Source organism: Austrofundulus limnaeus, unplaced genomic scaffold (assembly GCF_001266775.1).
Source record: "Austrofundulus limnaeus strain Quisiro unplaced genomic scaffold, Austrofundulus_limnaeus-1.0 Scaffold68, whole genome shotgun sequence".
Taxonomy (NCBI): Eukaryota; Metazoa; Chordata; class Actinopteri; order Cyprinodontiformes; family Rivulidae; genus Austrofundulus; species Austrofundulus limnaeus.
This window is the reverse complement of record NW_013952470.1, coordinates 1,561,280-1,584,821: the sequence shown is the minus strand read 5'-3', so window position 1 is coordinate 1,584,821 and position 23,542 is coordinate 1,561,280. Positions and strand designations below refer to the sequence as shown.

The window sequence follows — 23,542 nt, the reverse complement described above, 5'->3', positions numbered from 1 at the left end:
TAGTTTCCATCCATGGTGGTACACGCGGCGGTGCTGAGCTGGAAATTCAGCCGCCTGTCAGAAAGTTCTGCGCCGAGTTCATTTGAAGTTTGCTTTTGTTTTTCACTCTCAGCTGTAACATTTCGGTGGCGTGTTGATGGGTTTCTCTGCAGGAATGGAGGCTGATGGTCCTCAGTGTTTGGGTTTTTTTTTTAATTAGTTGACACAAAACAGGGAAGTTGTTACATTCTGTGAAAACGTTCCTCACTCTCGTGTGAGATGGATCCACTCGAGTATGACGGCTCGTCTGGAGCAGATTTGGTCTGCAGATTATTTAGTCAATTGTTTAAATCACTCTGCCAAACAGGTAAGTGGTAAATTTGTCAAAAATGGGTAAACAATCATTTTTGTTTATTTTGTTAGTAAATTTGTAAGAAGTCTAATTAATGAGCTAGCGAGCAGCTTTTTAGGATTGTTGTCTTCCCCCTGGGGTCCGGACACTGGTGGTGGTGAGGAGGCCGGAGAGTGGAGGGAGCCTAGAAGAGCTGGAGGCTGAACGTGGAGGTGGGTCGAACTTATCTGTGTCAATCACGTCTGAGGAGCGGGCGACCCTGTATGTCGGCCTTATAACCTGGATCTGGGCGAGATGATTGGTACGACAGGGCGAGGATCTGACGTTGATAAACTGCAGCTGGGCGAGAGGCGTGGCGATTGGATGGAGCAGGTGAGGTGGAAGGAGTCTTCCAGACTGAATTTACGCCTAAGCTTCACAATATGTAAATACAAAATGACTTAAAACTCTTGTATGATGCATAGTTTCTAACACATTTTTAATCAACTTTAAATGGATTTAAAAGGATTTTAGTTTGTTTCTTTTCTAAAATGGTCACACTATGACTATTAGGGCCAGACTACGAGAGTTATATATATTTTTAATTACAAGAATCAAGTCATAGTTTTATAAGAAAAAAGTTGTTTGAGAATGAAGTCATAGTGCTACTATGGGAATAAAGTCATAATATTATGAGAATAAAGTCACAACATTACAAGAAAAAGTTGTGTGAGAATAAAGTCAGTGTTATGGCAATAAAGTCATATTATGAGAATAAAGTCATAATATGATAATAAAGTTACATGAAAATAAAGTATAAAAATAAAGTCAGTATTACTAGTATAGTATGAGAATAAAGTCAGAGTTATGGGAATAAAGTCATAATATTATGAGAATAAAGTCATAATATGATAATAAAGTTACATGAAAATAAAGTATAAAAATAAAGTCAGTATTACTAATATAGTATGAGAATAAAGTCAGAGTTACGGGAATAAAGTCATAATATTATGAGAATAAAGTCATAATATGATAATAAAGTTACATGAAAATAAAGTATAAAAATAAAGTCAGTATTACTAGTATAGAATGAGAATAAAGTCAATGTTATGGGAACAAAGTCATAATATTATGAGAATAAAGTCATAATATTAATAGAGTATGTTGTATGAAAATAAAGTCATAGTATTACAAAAATAGTCAGTATTTTGAGAATAAAGTTAGTATTATGAGAGAACGTATGAAAATAAAGTCATTGTTACAGCAATAAATTCAAAATATTATGAAAATAAAGTCACAATATTAAGAGAGAAAGTTGTATGAAAATAAAGTCACAGTATTATAAAAATAGAGTCAGTATTATGAGAATAAAGTCATAATATCACAAGAAAAAGTTGTTTGAAAATAAAGTCATAGTAGCTTGTTACAAAAATAAAGTCAGTATTATGAGAATAAACTTAGTATTATGAGAAAACGTTGTATGAAAATAAAATCAGTGTTACAGCAATAAAGTCATAATAATATGAGAATAAAGTGATAATATTATTGAAGAAATTTATAGTTATTATAGCTTAGTACTGATATTATAAACAACACCAGAGTATTAGGGTTTCCTTATTTTAAGAACAAAATTATATGAGAATAGAGTCGAAATAATGCAAAAATTAAGTCATAAAATTTTGAGGAAAAAAAGTTATTTAAATGAGAGAAAAAGCTTTGATACAGTAATTGACCTGACGTGACCAGCTCAGCCAAACAGCAATTAAAAAATAATACCAAAGTATAACTTCAGACGATGCTCAATATTCGTCATGTTAGTGGTAAGACTGATTTTCTGTGCAGGGGTTCTCATAACTTTGTTCTGGTAATATAATGACTTCATTCTCATAATTGGTCTGGCCCTCATAATCTATCAAAACACACAACTCATCTGGTTTAGCTTATTTTCCTAGAAATTAAATTGAAAGTATCTACGGTAATCATCCCTTCTTGTTTCTTCAAGACACCAACAAAGAAATCCATTTGTGTTCTGGTCAGCTCTCAGACTGACTCAAACTCTACACCAACAACTGATCTTCCATTAGTGGAAAAGAATACAAAGTGGATGCATTTATAATGTCTGCTTTATGAAATTCAAGCTTTTGAAAGCAGTGATCTATGCCAGTGGTTCCAGACTTTTTGTCTTCTGACCCACAAAATATCCATGGCAAAAACTTGTGACCCCAAATATTACTGGTATGAGTACATGAACTTCGTTAATAACCCTAAAAGCACAGGCTTTTTGACAATCTAAACAGCTTGTACACAAATAAAATACTTTATTTGTCTTATTTTGTGTTTTTGTAATAATTATAGGGAAAATATTACATCAGCAATTATTTTATTACCCTTTAAATTGATTTCTGGAGATTATCCAAGGTGCTTCATGACCCATAATTGGGTCCCAAGCCCAATTTTGGGAACCAAAGTGCAGTGGTTCCCAAACCTTTCAGCTTTTGACCCACAAAATAGTACAAAACAGTAGCAGAGTCCTGTGCCCCCAACTATTTTTGGATGATAAACATTTTTATCAGGTCAACAAAACAAGGGCATAGTAACAATATTTTATACTACATTTATCCATTTTAAATATACTAACCCCACTCTTTTGTAACAACTAAGGCAAAAATGTAATTAATTCAGAAAATCTTTTCAGGACCCCACCTTGATGTTTCGGGACCCCACTTTGGGTCCCGACCCCAACTTTGGGAAACACTGATCTATGCTTTATGTTGGCTTCCTAAAGTGCAACTAAAACTCAGCACTCTGCAAAATGACACGTTACCACAGGGGTGAGATTTACGAGAAAATCACACCCCAGCCCAAAGCATCTCTTCATATTCATGAACATACAGGTAAATTACTGTTTTATGACGACTCTTTTTTGGGGGGGGTTATTTTTTTTTAATCAGTATGTGGTGGAGTTGCAGGCTCTGAGTTTCCACGCTCTCCTCTTCCCGTTCTGTCTATGTAGGGCAGCCCGTGGATCAGCTGACATCCCCATCCTCCCACATCCCCACACAATCTTGTTAAAGCATGCAGTTAATCTGAGGAGGAAAAGGACTCTCTTCGCAGGCAAGGCGTGCTTTCATCAACCTATTGTGCTGTCCGCTTCTTGCTGCCACATGAATGTCGGATTCCCCACCCCACCACCACCCCCAACTCTGCTGGCGCCTGTAGGAAGAGCGGCGGCCTTTTAATGGCCCTGAGTGATGTAATTCGCCTGCAAGTGACTTTGTGAACCGAGCGTGATCAGCGCTCTACAACAAGCTAAGACAGAATTGTATTAGTGGAAGAGCTGAAGCCTCTGTGGGGACTCTCCATTATTATTTCCTCCTAAAGTATGGCTCTTCCATTAATTATTCAGCCCAAAGAAACACAGAGCGCTCTCCAGAAAATCCGTTACAAGTAGCCCACAGTCATTGTTTTAGAAAATATTTCCCGTATTTTGAGCATTTTTTTTTTGTACAGTCAGGCTTGAGAGGGTGGGAAAACACACACAAACGTTCTCTTTATCCCTACTCAGGCTCCGTCTTTCTTTCGTCAAGAGCTCATTGGAAACAAAGAGCTCAAACTCATTCGGCGCCTCAGCTCCTGACATTCTGCTGAAGGCCAGGTGAAGCGCAGCAATTTGACGGACACAGATACAGGGGCAGGGCGAGAAAGACCTCTGATTGAATTGCCACTCACTGCCATCCGCCGCTCTTCAATCCCACATGTCTCAACCAAGTGCACGAGACGCCGAGTGAAAAGGGTCATCCATGAACGCAAGAAGGGATGCATCCAAGCCCTCATCTGACAGGAGAGTTATTGTTTGGATCAAGGGAGTGGTGGGGTGGGGGGAGGATGTTTGTCCCCATTGTGAAGTAGCTAGAAACCTTCACACTCTGGGCTTCAGTTCAAACATTTCTCCGTCCTTAAGTTTTTTTTTTAAGAGTCTCTTTCTTTTGTGGGCTGTGGAGGAATCTAACAAAAGCACCTTCCATCTCTCAAAACAGAGAGCAAATCCCGTTGAACTCATGCAAGTCTCACATAATCACGAGTGTGCTTCTTCCAGCCATTTTTTTTAAATTGCACTCGGTTCCGAGACAGGCTTCACGGGCTGATTGTGCTCGAGAGGGAAATAAATTCTGAAGAGTGAAGCAGACCTCTTTGCTCTCCGCCCACTTGTCACAAGGTGCCGCGAGATTGATTGCGTTTGATTATTAATTGGGAAGCCACAAGCCTGAAGGTGACTGAAAGTGTATCCATCACCAGCGCCTCCCCGCGCTTTGATTTGTCCTGTAAACAGAGCCACGGAGGAGATTTTCCCGTGTGAAAAAAACAACAAAAAACAAACACATAATGAAGTTCAGCACAGCCACCAGCCATCACGCATGTTGCAGGAGGGTTGATGTTGTGCTCCAGTTGATTTGGCAACACTGCCATCTCATGGAGAACGACTTCAAATAAACATCACAGGGCTTCTTTTTGTCATATTTTAGAATTACCTTTATTAGAAATAGACGATAGCAAATGTTTTCACTTCCCGATTTTCATCCACAGCAGCTTCATTTTCTACATAAATCTTCTCAGAGATAATGAAACCATTATATTTCCTGTCTATAACTGCTAATTAAAGAAATTAGTTTAACTGCAAAGCACAGAGCAGTCGTATTGTCTTTGCTGTCTTGTAATAACATCAAATTACTGACAAAGGGGCTGTCAGTGAGATATATAAAGTGGAAAATCCTCCTCTTTTTGAAAGGGTTTATCAAAGGGAGCTGCAGAAACTCACATCTGATCTGTCTTAGTGGGGATATTCTCTTCTCTTACGCTCTGTTTCTTGTCATCACATCTCCAGAGAGCCGAAAGTGTCTCTGAATGAGGCTGGGGTTTAAGGGATGGGAGGTGGGTTCAGCTTGTGAAAGCCATTCCCTCCCCCCTGAGGGCCAAAGTCATGCCTCGCGACATTTACAGCCTTTTCTTTACCTAGACAGTTCTATGATCTTCCTCTGTGTCTGCTGCCATCTCCACGCCCGCCTGACAGCTCTGCCCCGCGCAGTGCCCCTCTCCGGCCTCCCGTTCCTCCCCCTCGCCGCTCCTCGGGCTTTGGCAGCGGAGCAGCGGAGCATCACAGCTCTCCATCAGCGACTCCCGGACCTGCTGCTCGCACTGCACCACGAAGATCCTGTACAGCTCCAGCAGGACGACGAGGATGTTCTTGCAGGTGAAGAAAATCATCAGCTGATTGAGCACCCGCTCTCGCGCCATGAGGCACAGGCGATAAACCAGGAACGGGCCGTCTTGGAGTCCCACGGCGAGCAACAAGCTCCACGCCTCACTGGAGCAGCAAGAGGCAACTGGAGACGGAGGTCTGTGACAGCAGTGGAGACTCCCCCTGATCCTCGGAGGAAGCTCGCCGTTTGCGGGCCGGGTCTGGGTGAGAACCAGAGGAAACTGCATGAGTGCCCAGGAGAAGAGAGCCAGGCCGGTGACGACAACTGCCTTGTTGGTTTTGACCTCTGGTTCTTTGAAGGTGTCAAAGATGTCCAGGATGTCCGCACCCAGTCCTACGTACACCATGAGGAGCTGGGAGAGCTGATCCCGAGACATGTCCCCTTTGGGCATTAGCCAACGACCCAGAACCAGCACTATGAGCATGGTCTGCTCCAGGCCAGCCACCCAGTTCTCTGGGTCCAGATCGACAATACCCTGGATGAAGGAAAACAAGCAGTCTTAGTTTGCTTTGATTATTTTATTTTTCTAAGCTTTTTGGATGGAATTGTATCTACACTTTCAATCTGTCATCTTGGTGCAGAAAACAAACAGCAAAGAGGCATTTAATTTCTCTGGCCTTAGAACTTGAATATAAAGCTGTCCGTTTTAATCACGTATTAAACTCAAGGCCCGTGAGCCAAACGTGGCCTGCCATGGCATTTTGTGTGGCTCGCGACAACTTCGAAGATGAATTGAAGTGCCTGTGACTTGCCTATCCATCAAATACGAAAAGTCAAAGGAAACACATTTTTATACAAGAAACTTTGCATAAAACGTGATTTTACCCACTTCGTCACATAACTGGCATATTTTCTTTTGAACTTGGCTCAGCCAAAGTGCAACAGGAAGTGACATCAAAGGGGAACTCTTTAAGAAAGAGAACTCTGTAATCTTTATTTATTGAAACAATATCATTTGAACTCTGACTTGTCTTTATCTCTCTGACAGTGACTTCAAATAATCTAAAGAAACATCAGATTCTTCTCTACAGTCTGTGTCATTCGCTATTTTATCCATGCAGGCATCCCCCTTTGACATCACTTCCTGTTCCTTCACATGCAAATATCTCAACAACTGTTCATCTCAGCAGCGGGAAATTAATTTTGCAAAATGCTAATAATGTTATCTTTCCAAAAATGCCTTTATATTTATTTTAAAATTTTCATCTCACACCAGGTGGAGTTGCACATTAGCCAGTGAGATTTGCTGTGTGAGATGGCAGCCACTCACCACAACTCAGCAGTCAATAAAACTTCCTTACTTTTACTTTTAACAGTATTTCTATATTATTTATTTCACATTTTGTCGGTTGTACATGTAGTAATGTTCAGTGTTTATAAGAGGACGTGTTAAAATGATGTTTCTATGAGGAAATACCCCATAGAGCTCAGTTATTGTTTGTTAGCGGTGCTCAGCTATACCAATGAGACAACGGAACGTGACGTTTTGTGTTTAGTTAATTACAACTGGGCCTTTGAGGGTCACCATAACACTTATATGGCCCTTTGTGAAAATGAGTTTAACACCCCTGCACTAATTATTATATTCATTTTGAAGAGAAAATTCCCACCTTTTAAAGTAAGATTTGGGCCTGTTTCCACAAACTGAGGTCATTTCAAAAGCTAACCCTTTTTTCAAAAGATTTGACAGTATTTTTAAAGACAATGACAAAAAATTTAATTATTTCAGTTTTTTAATAAATTAACATCATTTTACTGACAGTTATGTCTGTTTTGAACTGAACTGCCATGGTGTATTTCTTAATTGAAACAAGTCCCTTGACAGTTTCATATCACAAAGTGGAGCAGAGTTACATAAAATACATATATATTAAATCTTCTCTTTGTTTGTTTTCACTTTTAGTTAGACTCATTTGACTTAACTGACTCCTCATGATGGAAATATTTTTTTTTTACTGACAAAACCCCTCCAGCTTCAGATTGTTCCTGAAATATTTTGTCCTCATTTTTCCTAATCTGACACCTGATCTGGGGGTGCAACCGGGAGGCAGAAAAGCTCCCAAATCCCACATGAAAGACGTTATGAAACCACCTCCAGAAGGGAGGATCTAAGACTTTTTTCAGGCAGGACTCTATCTGGACCTTATCTCAGTGTGTCCATTATACATTTTCCACAACTAATAGTTTGTCCACCTTCTTGCGAGATTTAAATCTTATCTGTTATCGGGCGTCGCTCTAATGTGGCTACGGGGTAATGTGAGGCGGGGAGGGCAGTGCGGTGGTGGGATGCTTACCTCTGTGATTGGGATGTGAGCCAGCAAATGAAGCTCGGGACTGGAGGAGTTATTGAGGGGAAGCTTGGACTGTAACAGACTCAGCTCAAGAAACCAAATGGACGGGATGACAGTGCTGAGATAGAGGAAAACCATGGGGGAGAACCTGAAAGAGGACCACCAAAAAGAGAGGGATGGGTTTTGGAAAAGGTGAAGTAGATTAGTTTTAGTAGACTTCCTTTGCCTAAAGACGAAAGAGCCCCTGCCCCCCACCCCACCAGAAGAAGCATCGTATTTCAGACAGGCAATTCTTCTCATCATATATGCAAATCCTACTTGGCAGTGCAAAGCCTTCACGAGGAGCAAACTTCAAAGTAAGACTCCGTGAGGAAAGGAAGATGCCTGAAGAAAGTTAGTGTCTGGGGATGTTCAGTCCATATGTGCCTAAAAGTTACAGCTTTTCAATGAAACACAGCTCGGTGCTGAAAGAGGGGTGACAGTAAATGCTCATGTCCAAAATAAAGGGGGGAGGGGGGGTTGAGTCAGTTTATGTTGACTCAAGCTATTTTTTAATAAAAAAAAGAGAAGAAGAAAAACTAGCTGGTCAGAAACAGCTCCAGCCAGCAGGAGAGATTTTCTCTAAGACTTCATAAAGGAGCGGTGACAGAGATGTGAAGGCAGGCCCACAATATTAGCTCAGTGAGACAGCGGAGGAAAGGATTTGTTTCTGACAGACAATGAAGGAGAGGAAAAGCTGCTGAGGACAGGAGAGAATTTAGAGGCACAGAGTGTTACAGGCCCCGGTACGAGCTGCAGCTCATGGCCCTGGGCAGACGGGCTGTAAAAACATCCTCAGACACGAGTTCACAAGTTATTTGCTCCTCCACACACAAAACAGACTGCCTCAAACTTATGTCAAGCCTTTGAAATAGAAGACCCTCTGGTTTGTTCTCAATCATTTTTCCCTCAGAAACATTTTTTTATTAAAAACTGAAACAGGAAGAGACTTTTTTTGGTCCGTACTCATTTTGCTGTCTGAAAATGTTCTTTTTAATCAAAGTTTAAGCTCTCATCTCCACAGAAAGACTAATATAGGTTTTGTTGCTGGGATTCTGTTACAAAACTTTCAAAGTTATTATTTGACTTTAAATAATAAAATAATTTGTAAATATTCAGCTGGGTTTTTCATGCCTGTTTATAGTGAAAACTGATTCACTATTCTCACTCTTGAGTTCCTCTTTGCAGTTTCTTCTATTTGTTCTTTGCATTAAAACTATTTTTGCAGACATTGAGAAATTTTAACTGATAAAATATAAAAACTTAGTCAGGAATGGTGCTAGGTATTTGTAACTGTTGGATCATTTTAGCTTGGTTTAGCTAGTTTTGACTTTGAGTTGCCAATTTGTTCATTTTTAGTTTTAACTGCTTTTGTATTTTAGCTGTTAGTCATTGTTTTTGTTAGTTTTTAGTTTTTGGCTGCATTTTTTTTATTTTAGCTTTTAGATGCTGTTTTAGCTTTTAGCTACATTTTTGTTACTTTTAGCTTTCAGTCACTGTTTTGCTAGTTTTAGCTTTCTTGCTTTTTTAGTTTTAGCTTTTTGTCACTGTTTTGCTAGTTTTAGGTTTTACCTACAATTTCAATCTCTCTATTAAAGTGTGCTCCACTATCATCTATAATGCTTTACAGAAACAAGTGCAAAACTTATTTAACCCAGTAAACTTTTTATTTTCACAGAAACCAAAATAAAATGTCAAAGTAAACAATGTTTCGCATTCTGCTGCAGGATTTTTGTTTTCCAACAGCTAATGAGTCAAAAATGAAAACCTTGTAAGTATTTATATTTTTGTGACTCTTACCATTTCCACTCTGCGTTAGGAGTGCATTTAAGGGTAACCGCCATTTCCACACCCAGCAGAGCCACGCCCATCAGCAGCAGCCAATAGAGTGGCTCCTCTTTAACAGCAACAACTCTCCAGACAGTCACAACCCCGTGGACCGCAAACAGGAAGCGACTCAGCAGAGCCAACAATACGTTCAGGAGGCGACACATCGCAAACCACAGAACACCTGCACAGAAAATACCTTTAGGAAACTTTCTTTGCTGTAACTTCAGTGTTAAAATAACAATATAATGCAATTTTGTGTTTAGTTACTAAATGATTTAGTGTAGTCATGGTGTATTTGCTGTGGGACATTGTACAAAACAGTTTGTCTAATTATAAGTCAAATCACTGATGTGATGACTGGTGCCCCGGCACAAACAGAGCAATATTGTATATGCTGTGAAGTGCCAGGAGGACTGCGACCAGTTATACATCGGGGAAACAAAGCAGCCACTGTTCAAAAGAATGTCCCAACACAGACYAGCTAKHTCTAYTGGCCAGAACTCTGCAGTTTTCACTCATTTACAGGCCAGCGGTCACTCTTTCAGAGATGAGGATGTTCTCATTCTTGATAGAGAGGAACGTTGGTTTGAGAGAGGAGTAAAAGAAGCCATTTTTGTGAAGAAAGACCGTCCATCATTAAACAGAGGTGGAGGCCTCCGTTTTCAGTTGTCCCCCTCCTACAGTGCTGCCATTGCCAGTATCACTCCACCCCGTTAACAATAGGTGTTAATTAGGTGTCAACGATAGCCATGTGATGTGAGGATCAGTCACATGGAGGCAGTGCTTAAAAGCCTGAATTTTGCCTGAAACTCTCAGACTGAAGAAGTCTCTTGGAGGAGAGACGAAACGTTTCATTAGAGAAGAACCCGTCCAGAGGACCTATACAATTTTTTTCTTTTTGATTTTTTACCTGGATTACTGAGATGCATCAGGACATCAAATCACTGATGTATTTACTGGAATGTTCACACAAAAATGTCTGCATGGCATTGAGATTTTTTTGTTGTTAAAAAAAGCGATTTTGTTATTTTGTCAAAAATCATTGCTTTTCATTTTTGCTTGACATTTTCAAATGTTCTTTCTGTAGCTTTTTTCTTCAGAGGTCACCTCGGTGAACAAAAGGTTTGGTAACTGACATCGAACCTGTGACCTCAAAATTACAGAATAAAAGCACAGATCCCCTCAGCCCATCTGACACGTTCAATCAGCAAAAGTTAAATAAAGAAATGATTTTAATAAAAACACTATTTATTCACTTACTTGTTTTTTGGCAAAATAAATTTGCTATAAATTATAACGATGCTGCCAAAAACAGCAAACATGAAAAAAGTAACTAAAAAATGTACGACTGCTCACATCACATCGCTTGAAATCCCCAGTTCAGCTTCAGTGATTAGTAAGTATTGCTTGATGTGTCAGTGTACAAACAGCCCTCGCTGTCAGTCAACAAGATAAAAGCCTCAGATCAGTGGGGGGATTCACAGCGAGTTGCGATTAGGAAGCAGCTGTTGAACAAATTGATCTGCAGTCGATATTTAACGACTTTGGGAGGCTTTGCTTTAGTTTAAGCTGAATTACTCCTGCGACTCGACGAAGTGAAGCCTGTGCCAAAAAAAGATGCAATTTATTACATTTTTTACTTGATTTGTTGGATTAAATCATGGCCTCGTTTGATACTTTCTCTTTAAGGTGTCTGTAAATTTCAAAATAATAACCGTTCTCATTTATCAGGTACCTGATAAATTATTCACTGTTATAAACTGTTGGATATAAAAGAATGAGGAAAAAAATGACCACTATTAAAAATACTGCTGACAATTATTTGATAACATTTCTTTCTTTTGTATGGAGCCTGTAAATAAACTGAAAAGTTTCTCAGGATTAAAGTCTCTCAGGATCCTGAGAAACTTTTGCAGGATCTTTCAAAAGTAAGTCAGGATCCTTTATTTTTTTTTTTATCCTCCATGTCCCCTTACAGGCTCCGTACTTTTGTGCCAGCAGCAAAAAAGTAAGAAAGAAAAATTAAACAGAATAGATCAAAACAGAAAAAAACAGGGAATACAAATACCTTTTTCACAACCGGGCAACCCAAAATTTTCTATGGATTTGAAAGATGTACTTACTTGTACTGTAAAGAGCTTTTATTTTGACAGCTCTGTGCTGCTGGTGTAGTTTTATCAGAAATCCATCATTTCTTTTAGAATTAACTTGTGAATGCTATATTTAGCACAAAAAATGGACACTAAACTAAGATGGTAAAGTAAAGGCATGCGGTACAAACCTAAAGTGTTGTGAATTTCCAAAAATAAAGTCCTCAGACTCTCTGCGGCAGAAAGCAATGATAGTCACACACAGTAGGCCTCTCTATCTGTACAACTTTGCCTTTTATAAAATGGCTTTCTCCTGGAGTGGACATGTCAGAGGTGTGTGTTCCTGTGTGTGTTCAGTGGGGGAGTGACTGAGTATCAGTGTGTTACTCCGTCATCTAGTGTGTACTTGTGTGTCTGCATCCCCCTCGACTTTCCTCCACGGTGCCATCGTAGGAGATAAAGGTTTCCTGCCCCTTGTGCCCACAGCCTCATCGCTATCCGTCATGATGTCATCTCTCCTGGCCCAGAACAAAGTTATCTGCCTGGGAGAGACCAGCCGTTCGGACTCCCTGCTCAGGGAGAACCCGGCCCTGCCCTGCTCCCACCCAGCGCCTGCTCTGGCCTCGCACTGCTGGCCCCGATAATGCCGTCGCTCCCCGAACACAAGAACACGGAGCAACAAGACTGAAGCAAGGTGCAAGATGGCCCTCAAACTTTTACCAAAGAAAAAGCTCCTGTTGCTGCATCAGAATAAAGAGAGCGAGTGGGCGGCTGCTCTCCAGAAATATCTTCCACCGCAGAACCACATTCTCTCCATCCGTTGTTCAAAAACAACGAGTTAATGCCAGGAGGTTTGTTGGAGTTCTATCGCTGAACAAAATCCTCGGCTGCATCCAGGAAAAAAAGTTCATGAAGACAAAGTGGGTGAATCAAACAGTGAAGCTGCAGGAAGTAATATTGACACAAAGAACTCAAATATGTACTGGAAGCTAACCTCTAATGTTGTTTTAAGCTCAAGTCTTCTCTTATTTAGGGGGGCATATCATACAAAATCCACTTTCTTAAACAATACGTGCGTTTTGATGAAGTCTCTAGGTCATATTTTTCAATCTGCTCAATTTTCTCTATTTTTTCTTACATGTTCTGAACTGTTACATCAAATGATTTGCAATGAAACAGACATAAAAGGTCTGTACTTACCAACTAGATTTGTGTTGTCTTCATTCTCCTCTGGATGGGTCAGACTCTGGCTCCAGTGAGGCTGGATGGACAAGTCTTCTGTTGTTGACATTTTTTAATTAATTGGGGGGGGGGGGGGGGGCTGCGCATCTGTTTAGTCATAAAACCCTCTAACAAACTGGAATGGACCGGTCTGGAAGCTGGAAAGAGGCGGGGTGTGAAGCAGCTCGTTTCGTTTTAAAGAGACAGCCACAAAATGAGTCGATCTGAGACACCTCAGAAAAGGGGTGAAAGAGGGGCTTGTGGAGTTACAATAAGGAGGAATTCAGACCAAAGCATTGCAGTTCCACTTTATATAGACCCAACTGAAGATTTAAATGTGAAAAAGAAGAATTTAAAAGCAGGTGACGTGCTCTTTTTTATGACGTGCTTCAGCGTTATTCCTCCAAACAAACCTGTAATTATTTTTATCCAAATTTTTAGATTTTCATAGCTTCAAAATGCTTTGTCTGTTCAGGTGTGCTGTTTCACATTTTTTGATTTAAAGATTTGCAGTCATTAGTCTCCTTTTGTAATTACCTTATTACTACAAGCCAAGTTAAGTATCTGTAGTCCTTTCACATGCTTCCTCGTGTCTTCTGACGTTCTTTGCCTCAGGCAGCTGCTTAAAGAGGTTGTTGAACGTTTGAACAAGGTTTGAGATGTCAAAGCATTTAGGAAGGTTTCAAATTTTGACTTTTACGTCTTTAAAGAAAGCCTAAGATCTTAAAAAAGAGGTCTCTGAATTAGACCGTTTTATGGTGGCACACAGGAAACTCAAATGAAAACACAAGAATCACAAAAACACAAATGAACCTAATAATAAAAAAATACAAATGATTATTAATAAAAACACACAGAATCTGACAACTTGTTTAAGATTTCATGCCAAACAAGAGTTTGGCTGTTTATTCTGTAAGTAATTTTCTCTGCTTCGCTTTCCAATTTAATTTTTTTTCTTCAAATGTCACTATTTATAGAAATAGAAGAGTTCAGTTCAAACATTCAGCTGGTTTTGTCATGAATATGAAGAAATTACTAAGAAAAGACGCCAAATAAAGGAAATACACAGTTTACTGTCATTAAATTTGCACTTTGGGCTATTTTCTAAGATTATTTCTCTAGATTATTGTATTTTTTTGGTCCATATACAGTAAGCCCCTCAGTAAAATAAAAAAAAACCTCTAGAATATTCACGGGTTTCTTTTTCACCTGCTGTGTTTAAAGTCAATGTGCCTGAAAAGAAGTGCTGCTTTCTCATCCGTGAGTTTTTGTGAAAATCAATTTGCCAGTTCAGTCAGAGGACAAACACAAATAAGAAATTATTAATAGAACTCAGCTCTTAACCTGCAATAACTGGAAAGTCAATTATTTATAAGCCCAAGAAGCATTATGGATTTAGATAATTAAAACATAAACAAACTAAATCTGCCTGAAGGAGTTTAAAACTTTTATTTTTCTCATGATCGAACCCGGCACGCAGGAATCTCAGGTTAAAAGCGACCACTTGCAGCAAGAAGAGACACGTTCAGGTAGAGGAGGAAGTCCTTTAATAACAAGGAAACAGGCAGAACTGGCAGAAGGAGATAAGACTTTCCAGATGTCCTAAATGTGGAAATGAACAAAAAAAATTGGGTGGAGGACCACAGAAGATAGAAGGGGGGGGGGGGGTGACGTTGATGGAGGAAGTGGGTGAAGAAGTTATCAGCCATGCAGAACAGCAGATCCCCTCATCTCGTCATCCTCTCTCCTCGGAGGTGTGTTGCTTTTTCAGATAACAGGCGGAGAAACGTCAGACTAACTGTGACTGTTTTGTTTTTGTATCATCCATATAGTTGGTCTTAATTAAAACGTATTCACTGTTTACGTGAAACTCAAGCAGGCAGTTTATTACTTTGCCTTTTTTTTACAACTATGTGTTTAAATGTTTGAAGTCCCCTCTAAAAGTGTTTTAAAACTCAACTACATTCATTAATTACCAAATGTCCATTTCCACTTCGCGTCTTCTGAAGTTTTTTCTTTTGCCGACCCCTGCAGTATTTAGTCAGCTGCGTCAGTCTGCCGGCACAAAAAAACAAAACGTCCCAACTCCAGCAGTTTTTTTTTATGTTACAGCTCTTCACATGGTGTACGCCACCCAGTAGATCACATTCACCACGGCGAACGTGAAAGGGAACACGGCCCTGGCGTAGATGTCGATGGTGTCGGCGTCGATGGGCTTGCAGACGCACTTGGAGCAACACTTTTTGTCCTCCGTCGTCTCCTCCGCCGGCCTGGACCTCCTCCTGCTGGGCTCGGGCTCCTCTGGGCCGCCCTCCCCGGGGATCTCGCTGGTGGGGCGCTGCGTTCGGCCGTGGCGGTTTGAGACGACGACGCCCTGATTCATGCCGGTGACGGACAGGGAGAACAGAACCATGGCCTGTTTGCCGTTCTTTACGATCGACTGCAGAGAGGAGGAGGAAATCACAACACCAGTTACCAGAAATCATGGTTGTTGTTCATCCTTTCTGAGCTACTGCAGAAACATGGAGGTGCAAACCGGCGGCCTCAACCGGTGTCGACCCGCTCCCCATGTAGATATAAACAGCTTATTCTAAGGTAAAAATAATCCAACGACTTTTTAGTTTTTAATGATTAGATGTGTTTTTTACGGAGCCCACGAGAGGACAGGGAGATTTTTTTCTTTTGCGTTCCCACGCAATACTATTGCGTTACCGCGCAATACCTTTTGCATTCCCTCACAAAAGTCGTTTATCACTGTTGTGCCTGCCAGTTTATTAACACATTCACATGTTCACCATTAGTGAGTTAGCCTGCTACTTTAATTTAGCTTCAAAATGAATATATCACACAACCACGCATGGAAGTATGAACACAGTGCAGCCACACAACATCAATGTCAATTTCACAAACTGTGGCGACACATCCTGTTTTGGTAACCGAATATTTCAAAATAAAAGTCTGATTCAATTCAGTTTATATACAAAACAATTTTTTGCATGGGAACGCAAAACAATATTATGAGGTAACGCAAAAGTATTGCGTGGGAACGCAAAAGAAAAAATCCTCCCATGTCCCCTCGCAGGCTCCGTAGTTTTTAGCCCTTTTTATCAGTGATTGACTTAAATTCGGCTAAAAGATATGCCTAAATGTTACATGATGTTCCTTCATTATTGTAAAGTTTCATCTTTTTAAACTGAATTTTTGAACTTTTTTATTTTCAGGTTGCTAAAAGCTCATCTTAGGCATTGCAAATGAGCCTAGGCTAGAAATATTTTAGTGTATGATATTGTTAGTGCTTGACACGTCCCTATTCAAATAAACAATAGGTGAAATAAATTAAACTAAATCGATAGATAGAAAGTAAAAGATCCAATTAAAAATCAGTTCTTTGCTAAGCTATGTGTTTTTCATCAGCTTCATGGTTGCATCTGTTTTAATCACATTATACTGACAGTGATTGCTGACGTTGTGTTATCATTTTATTGTTACAACAAGCTGAAGCTCGATGTGGCTCATCTTTATTCATCTCGTCATGTAATCTGGCAAGAAATCTGTTTGTCCTCCTAAGGATTTTACAAAAAGCCGCAGTTGCTGATTGTGTAGGTACACCATCAAGAACAAAGAAGCTGACAGTAAGATGAGAATCACAATGGTTCCCTGCAGGGGAATCATTTATTTTCTCATTTCCCTCTATAGAGATTCGTTGTCCTGCTGAAGGTCAGCATGACGGGTGATTGTCAGCACTTATGCTGCATGTCCAGTCCCGGTCTTTGTTGAAAGGCATGCTCATTATCAACAAAACCCCCTGCTGAAACTGAACATTGTTGTCTGACTCAGGCTGAACAGTATGATGAGGGGGAGTTCCTCACCTCGGAGGTGAGCTTGTTTGCCTTCACCTTGGCCTTCTCCTTGAGCCTGTAGTCAGCGTTGTAGTGGGCGAAGGCGTACTCGATGAGGGCCGCAAACACAAACACATAACAGATCCAGAAGTAGACGTCCAAGGCTTTGATGGCTGACGCTCGAGGCAAGGAGGAGCGGGCGCTCACCATCAGGGTTGTCATGGTGAGAACAGTTGTGATCCCTGAAAGACAATTTACAAACTCAGCTTCTGTGAGACTTTAGACACGAGTCTATGGAAGAAAACTTTCTGAGAGTTTAAAAAAGTACATTTCTTAAAGGTTATTACAAATGAAATACAATGCCCTGATGCATGTCAAAAATCCAGGTAGAAAAATCTAAACCAAAGTTGAGTAGGAGGTCTGTTGCTGTTATTGCGAGTATGACTCCACCAAAGATCGGTCGTTATGGGCTCGACACACTGGAGACGATGTCGCTCTCTCTCTCTCTCTCTCCATTTATTTACTATGGAACCTGTGCGATGAGGCGACAATCGCTTGCCCTCCTCCAGCCAAGTGACCGGTGAAACTCCTTCATGTGAAATTTTGCGCTCGTAAATGTAGATGTGCACACGCGAGCTTGCGACAGGATGTGAAAGTTGAAAATAATTTTTTTTTGTCGCTGTTGCATGGCGCCACAAACAATCAGCGAGGGTTTCATTGTCTGACCAATGAGTGGAGAGTATGCTTCACACCGCAGTTAGCTAACACTTTCAATAGTATTTTAGCTCTGTCAAACTTTCCAGTTTTAAATTCACAAAGTTCACAAACTAAGGTACACATTAAAAATGTAGCCGTAGCTACAGGAATTTGTTGGCACCAGGGTGAAGTTGTCCGATAAGTTTTTCCTCAAAATCGTATCTTGGCGTGCGTTTGTTTTATAATAGCATTAGCATCGCAAGTTTTGTTTAGTTTACACGCCCATAATACACACCATTCGTTTTTTATTTTTGCCAACCACCAGTAAACTTTACAAGAAGCAGTAGAAAAAAAACAATTAAATTTCTTGAAGACAAGTGACCCAAGGACGCGACTCGACACGCAATTGCGACATGTGTTGGGTTTCACCCTGGTTGCGATGACAGCCATTAATCACTGTCGTTTGCCGCTCCCCGTGTGTCGAGTCCATTAGGCTGATGGTCCTCTTTTGCCTGTGAACAACCAGTTTCAATCATCACTGTTAAACTTGTTGATCCACGTGCAGATTAATTTACGTGGATTATCCCTAAATTACACAGATTTTCCTCATTTTGCAGTTGTACGGACATATAGAGAAATCGCACAGATTTTTTTTCTTTTTCAAAAACTCAGCTTCAAAGCATCTCAGAGCCTGTAAGATGTAAAAAATAAAACAATAAATAAAGTTGAATAATCATCTCCCACCTACTCTGCTGCTTGAAATAAGTTCACCACCTCGCCCCACCCTCCTTTCCCTGCTCCTCTGTGTTACAGGCGCTGTTATCTCCGCCCCATCTTCATGAAAATACAAACGTTTGAGGGTCAACAGGTAAACGTTCGAAGGGGTAACATGTATGGATGGATCCAAGGCTGAGGTCACCCGCAACTCCTCAGACTGCAGAAGTCTCTTGGAGAAGAGACGAAATGTTTCAACAAAAAAGACCCCGTCCAGAGGACCTACTCAAACTTTTTTATACACAATACATTTCTATATTGTGTGCATTCAGTCTTTGTTGGTGTGATACAGTAGTTTAACCCAGTAAGAAGGTTCCCAAATGTGCCACAGAACACATTTACGTATATTATTAAAAGAAAAGACATAACCAACACCACATGCAAGTGTTATTGTATTTTTGTTTATGTTTGATTGATTCACATCTAGACCACAGAACAAATCTTGGAAAAAGTTTAATACGGAAAGAGCACAAGAGTCCAGCGGCAACCGTGAGACGTGAATGAGTTTGCAAAGCTGTCCGCAGCACCATGCAATGTGTGAGTGGTGTAAAGACTTGTCTGCTGGCTTGATTCTTATCACACGTCTTCAGGATGTGCACAAATTGAATTTACTCGAAGCAGTTTTCCGAGCAGACCCTATCATATCTAAGAATAAGAGTGAGTTGGTATCTGCAGTTCCTTTAGCCTGTCGACAGGCAGGGATGTCATTTAACTGAAATATTAGCTATTTATTATTGATTTAGAACTGAACAACAAAAAGTTCACCCATTCTTGTTCAGTTCTAAATCAATAATAGATATTAGCTATTTATTATTGAATTAGGACTGAACAAGAATGGGTGAACTTTTTTCCCCCTCAGAACATCAAGCTGGTAAAAACAGAGAATACGTGGTCCTTTTTTTGGCACCATCACTCTGATGGATCTGCTTTGAAAAGCAGCACAAACTTATCACTAAATCAGCTATTCTTCCATGACATGACTGATCACATTTTTTTGGGAAAATAAAAATGACTAACCTAAGGTTACACGAGCAGGGACGGCCGATTGGCTGATCCAGAAGGATACCCAGGACATGGCAACCAGTAGGATCGAAGGCATGTATGACTGGATGATGTAGACGCCTCTGTTACGTCTTAGCTGGAAACGAAGACTCAGTCTAGGAAACCGTCCAGCTGGAAAACAAAAGAAAAGGGGAAAAAAAGGTCAACTATTTTAATGGCAGAGAGAATGATCCATCTTCAAGAACCCCGCTGTTCTTCACAGGCATCAAAGGTAATAAGCGAGGCCTGCCTGCTCACTTGTGCCCCATAGTGGGAAAGCTTCAAGTTGTAAAGCATAAAGTGTTACAGAGAGCATCTTCCCAGCAGCAACTCCTCATTTCTTCATCCATTCCTTCTATGCATAGAATATCACCATCGAACGCTGGTTTTAGATTCAGTCTTCAGAAGGAATGAGTAAAGTTCTCGGAGTTAAAGCGCTAGCCAAGCTTTAAAGCTCAAAAATTATAAATGATGTGCAAAAACACTTGCCGGAGACTTTCAATGGGTTATCTGGAACAACTGAGCGATATTAGGAGTGCTGCTCACCTGATTTGAAGTTCATTATTTCTGTGACGAAACGGTAATCTGTGATGGTGAACTGAGAGAGCTCCAGTTTGTCGAGTCCATGAATATGTCTCTGACTCTCCGACCAGTGATACACAATGTCCTCTGAAGAGTAACCGTCTGGAACATGAGAAGAAGAAAAAACTTTTGGTAACCAGATATTGTGTTAGTTAGTTGCATCAATGTAGGATTATTCCCAACACGAGACAACATTTTTAATTTACTGGAGAACAATCACTTGGTTTCAAAACTCTCTATCACTTTGTGGAAACTTTATTTTCTGAACGTGTTTGTGGACAAAGATGCATTAATTCCTGTTTAATTTGAACTTACAGCTTTCCAGGTCCAGCATACACTCCTGTTCATCCATGGGATACTTAGTGAGGTCCATATCACAGGCCACAGTTGAAGTGATTCTGGAGATGCAACAAAACACCGCATCAAAACCTGATGAACGCAGGGGCGGAGATAGAGTTTTTTGCAAGGGGTGGCATGGGGGTGCCCAAGGTGTTATCTCAGGGGGAAAATATAAATAAAGAAAACTACCCTGGATTTGAACATTTAAAATGGCCACCACAGCTAAATTTAAATGGCTGTAATTCAGTCATTTTAAGGACTAGCTAAGCCTAAATTTGTTGTGGTGTATCCAAGAATGATGGCTAATCCCAATTTAAGCTAATTGCTAATGCTAATTTTATAAAAGGCTATATTTCAACCATTTTAAGACTAGCTGAGTTTAAATTTGTTGTGGTGTATCCAAGAATGATTGCTAATCCCAGTTTAAGTGTCGTCGCATGAAAGCAGAAACACGTTGGAATAACGCCAGAAAAGTCTGCGTGTATGGTCGTAATTATGATTTAATTCTGAGCAACAGGCAAACAGGACTCAATCAGGAAGCTCTGTTGGCTCGTCGCTGACACGTCAGCGGACACAGCCAATAATATACACCATGATAACATCATATGACGTGCTTATAACCAATCACAGATCGCCTAATATACTGTCCAGCCTATCACAGGGCTCCCAGCTCAAAGAGTGTCTTATCAAACAAGAGAGGTCAGTCCGTTGCAGAGTCCTGTTGTCTGGGCCAACACAGGTTAAGATTGAACAAGTGACACCGATAGATAACTAGTCCATAACATAAGCTAATCACAAATGTTGATTTTCTAAAGGGCTATATTTCAGCCATTAAATACACAGCTGAAATTTGATATAGTAGTAGCCAAGAATAACATTTAACAAAATCTGAATGTAAATGCAAAATTCAATATGGCCATCAAAGCCAATTTCAAATAGTTGGATCTCAGCCTTTTCTTCTTTTTTTTTTTGTAGAAATACTGAGCTGAAATTTGGTAAGGTGGTAGCCAAGAGCAAACCCCATGTCATTTTGAATTTTTTATTTTAAGCTTTTAGAGGTATTAAGCTGAAATTTATTGTGGCGGTAGTAGCTGAGAACGATGCCCAACAGATTCTAAAATCAAGTAAAAGTTTCCCAGATGTCCTCAAAACTAAATGCTACAATTCAGCTATTTTTAATACTGAGCTGAAATTTAGTGTGCTGGAATTGTTGCTTTTATATTAATTCATTGGTTTAGATTTTTTTTCTCCACACACTAATAGTTTCCCTCTACACTAGATAATACAGCTGAATAACTGATATTTACTTTGTTTTAGCAATAACTGACCATCTTTTATTGCCAAATGTGATCCCCACCCGCACTTGTCATTCATTTGTGAGTGGCACCTGGGGTGGCCAATCAAGTGCCAGGGGTGTCATTTGCCACCCTAGCCACCCCTCTGGCTGACCAATTGGAGGTAAATGACCCAAGTTAACACACCATATTTTCTTTTTTTTTTTTTTTTTTTTTTTTTTACAATTTTTAAACTGTAAAGTTACAGTAACTGAAAAGAAAGACTCGTCTCTACCGGCTGCTATAGAGAATGACTCCGTTGGGCTGCAGGCGGATCAGCTTGTTCTCCACGGTCACATCGTGAAACCAAGCAGATTTGGCATTGACGATGAAGGTGTCAGGTACCCACAGCTTGTCCACAAACCGACTGTCCAGTCCCAGAGTCTTGTTGGTGTGATTGTAGGACAGGCGGTCATCGTGCCAGCTCTGCCGCAGGAACACGGTCATGGTGTATTCCTGCCGGGAACAGCAGAGCGGGGAAGGAAGAGGGTTTTATCTGCAGTCTCAGGGTTAGTTAGAAAGGGTTAATGAGGAGAATAAAGAAGTAACTTGTTTTCTGTTTCTGTTTTTTATTGGTTTGGGTTTATAATGTTCACAATATGTGGAAATACTTTAACTACATGCGCAAACTCTGTAAAACTATTTGGCAAACCAGCAAGTGTGACCCACATATTCACAGTGAGCACTTTCAAACCCTGAAATAAAGTAAATCAGGCTTATACAAATAGAAAACCAGTCAATTTAAGTGATAAAATACAATTTGGGTGTAAAACTATATACGTATTGTAGCTTACCATGTTAGCTTCAGAAATGTGATCAATGCTGGCCACTTCGATAGCCATGGCCACGTTCACTGGGGGACCTGCAGAGGAAAAAGTGAGAAAACAAGGCAAACCTGGCCCCTCTCTCAAGCACACACACCCACACACACCTTCTCTGCTCTTTCTGAATGCATCGACCGACCCCTTACATCCTCACTTCATTACTCTCCCACCTGTCATCTTCCAGCATCTCAAACACTCCCACAGTGCGTAAAGATTAGGCATTATCCAGTTTAACCATGCTAAACGACACATCGCACTGTGGGCATTTCTAAACAGCACTGTGCTCTCACGGATCTGCACAAAGTAAGCTTTTACACAACATTCATATAGACACACACACACATAAACAGAGTCGAGTGTTTTCACTCAATGGTTCGCCATATGATTAGCATGGAGTGTGCCTCGGTGATCGGAAGCAGGAGTGCAAAACCTGCAGGGGACCTGAGTGAAGCAGAGCAGAAAGGTTGTTCAGTATGAACATCAGGGAATCTTATGTTGCTATTCCACATCGTTCAGCACCTTCCTAAACCCATTCTTTGTGCGTTATATTTGCTGTTGGACTTACACTGGAAGAATGATATGAGGTGCTTTCAATTTGCACCAGTATTGTGTGGCGAAGTAAACACAGGTAGTTACAACACTAACACGGGATTTGCCTGGATAGATAACAATAAATACAATAAATCTAAAAGCTATATACTGTATATATTAGGGGTGCAACAATACACGTACCCATATCGAACCGTACCGAACCATATCGAACAGTGCTGTATCGAACAATACAGATTTTAAAAATTTACTTTATCGACTTGTCTTCTGAAGATGCTCTGTGTTAAAGGATCAGTGGATCTGTGTTCGACTACTCCACCTAGGCTGCATTTTTGAGCGTTGATCCACTGAGAAACTTGCTATTTCAGCAATATTTAATTAAAAGACTGTACTTTTGAGGTTAAACAAATGTTCATAATTATATTAAATAAATTACAAGTTAAAAGGGGCATGGAAATTTCTCTTTTTTGTGTTGAAAAAATATCAACTAAAGTATCGAACCGAACCATGAATTTCCTGTATCGT

General features: G+C 40.2%; 3 protein-coding genes across 4 annotated transcripts in view; all 3 read right to left on the bottom strand.

The window, feature by feature from the left end:
- Nucleotides 1-4,715: 4,715 nt before the first annotated feature.
- LOC106518947 (transmembrane protein 26) lies at nt 4,716-6,210 on the bottom strand. Its single transcript, XM_014010398.1, has one exon. It carries the CDS (start codon nt 5,990-5,992, stop codon nt 5,321-5,323), a length of 672 nt encoding a protein of 223 aa, XP_013865852.1. The 5' UTR covers nt 5,993-6,210; the 3' UTR covers nt 4,716-5,320.
- A 1,571-nt stretch (nt 6,211-7,781) lies between these two features.
- Nucleotides 7,782-12,067, bottom strand: LOC106518891 (transmembrane protein 26). Its single transcript, XM_014010324.1, has 3 exons — nt 12,010-12,067; nt 9,699-9,909; nt 7,782-8,007 (listed from the first exon to the last, which is right to left on the bottom strand). Exons 2-3 carry the CDS (start codon nt 9,890-9,892, stop codon nt 7,782-7,784), a joined length of 420 nt encoding a protein of 139 aa, XP_013865778.1. The 5' UTR covers nt 9,893-9,909; nt 12,010-12,067.
- A 2,502-nt stretch (nt 12,068-14,569) lies between these two features.
- Nucleotides 14,570-23,542, bottom strand: part of gabrd (gamma-aminobutyric acid type A receptor subunit delta) — a 26,597-nt gene continuing 17,624 nt past the window's right edge. For both annotated transcript variants that reach the window (XM_014010388.1, XM_014010389.1), the window contains exons 3-9: nt 22,439-22,506; nt 21,880-22,100; nt 20,287-20,369; nt 19,936-20,073; nt 19,366-19,521; nt 16,909-17,120; nt 14,570-15,479 (exon numbers count right to left, since the gene is read on the bottom strand). In XM_014010388.1, coding sequence (XP_013865842.1) covers nt 15,156-15,479; nt 16,909-17,120; nt 19,366-19,521; nt 19,936-20,073; nt 20,287-20,369; nt 21,880-22,100; nt 22,439-22,506 — 1,202 coding nt within the window. In that variant the 3' untranslated portion in view covers nt 14,570-15,155. The remainder of the gene's footprint in view (nt 15,480-16,908; nt 17,121-19,365; nt 19,522-19,935; nt 20,074-20,286; nt 20,370-21,879; nt 22,101-22,438; nt 22,507-23,542) is intronic.

Excerpts from the sequence above, each read along its gene's own strand:
- LOC106518947 (XM_014010398.1), bottom strand. The coding sequence starts at position 5,992 with ATGCTCATAGTGCTGGTTCTGGGTCGTTGGCTAATGCCCAAAGGGGAC.
- LOC106518891 (XM_014010324.1), bottom strand. The coding sequence starts at position 9,892 with ATGTGTCGCCTCCTGAACGTATTGTTGGCTCTGCTGAGTCGCTTCCTG. Across the intron at positions 8,008-9,698 it reads CCTAACGCAGAGTGGAAATG|GTTCTCCCCCATGGTTTTCC; the intron begins GTAAGAGTCACA and ends GTCCTCTTTCAG.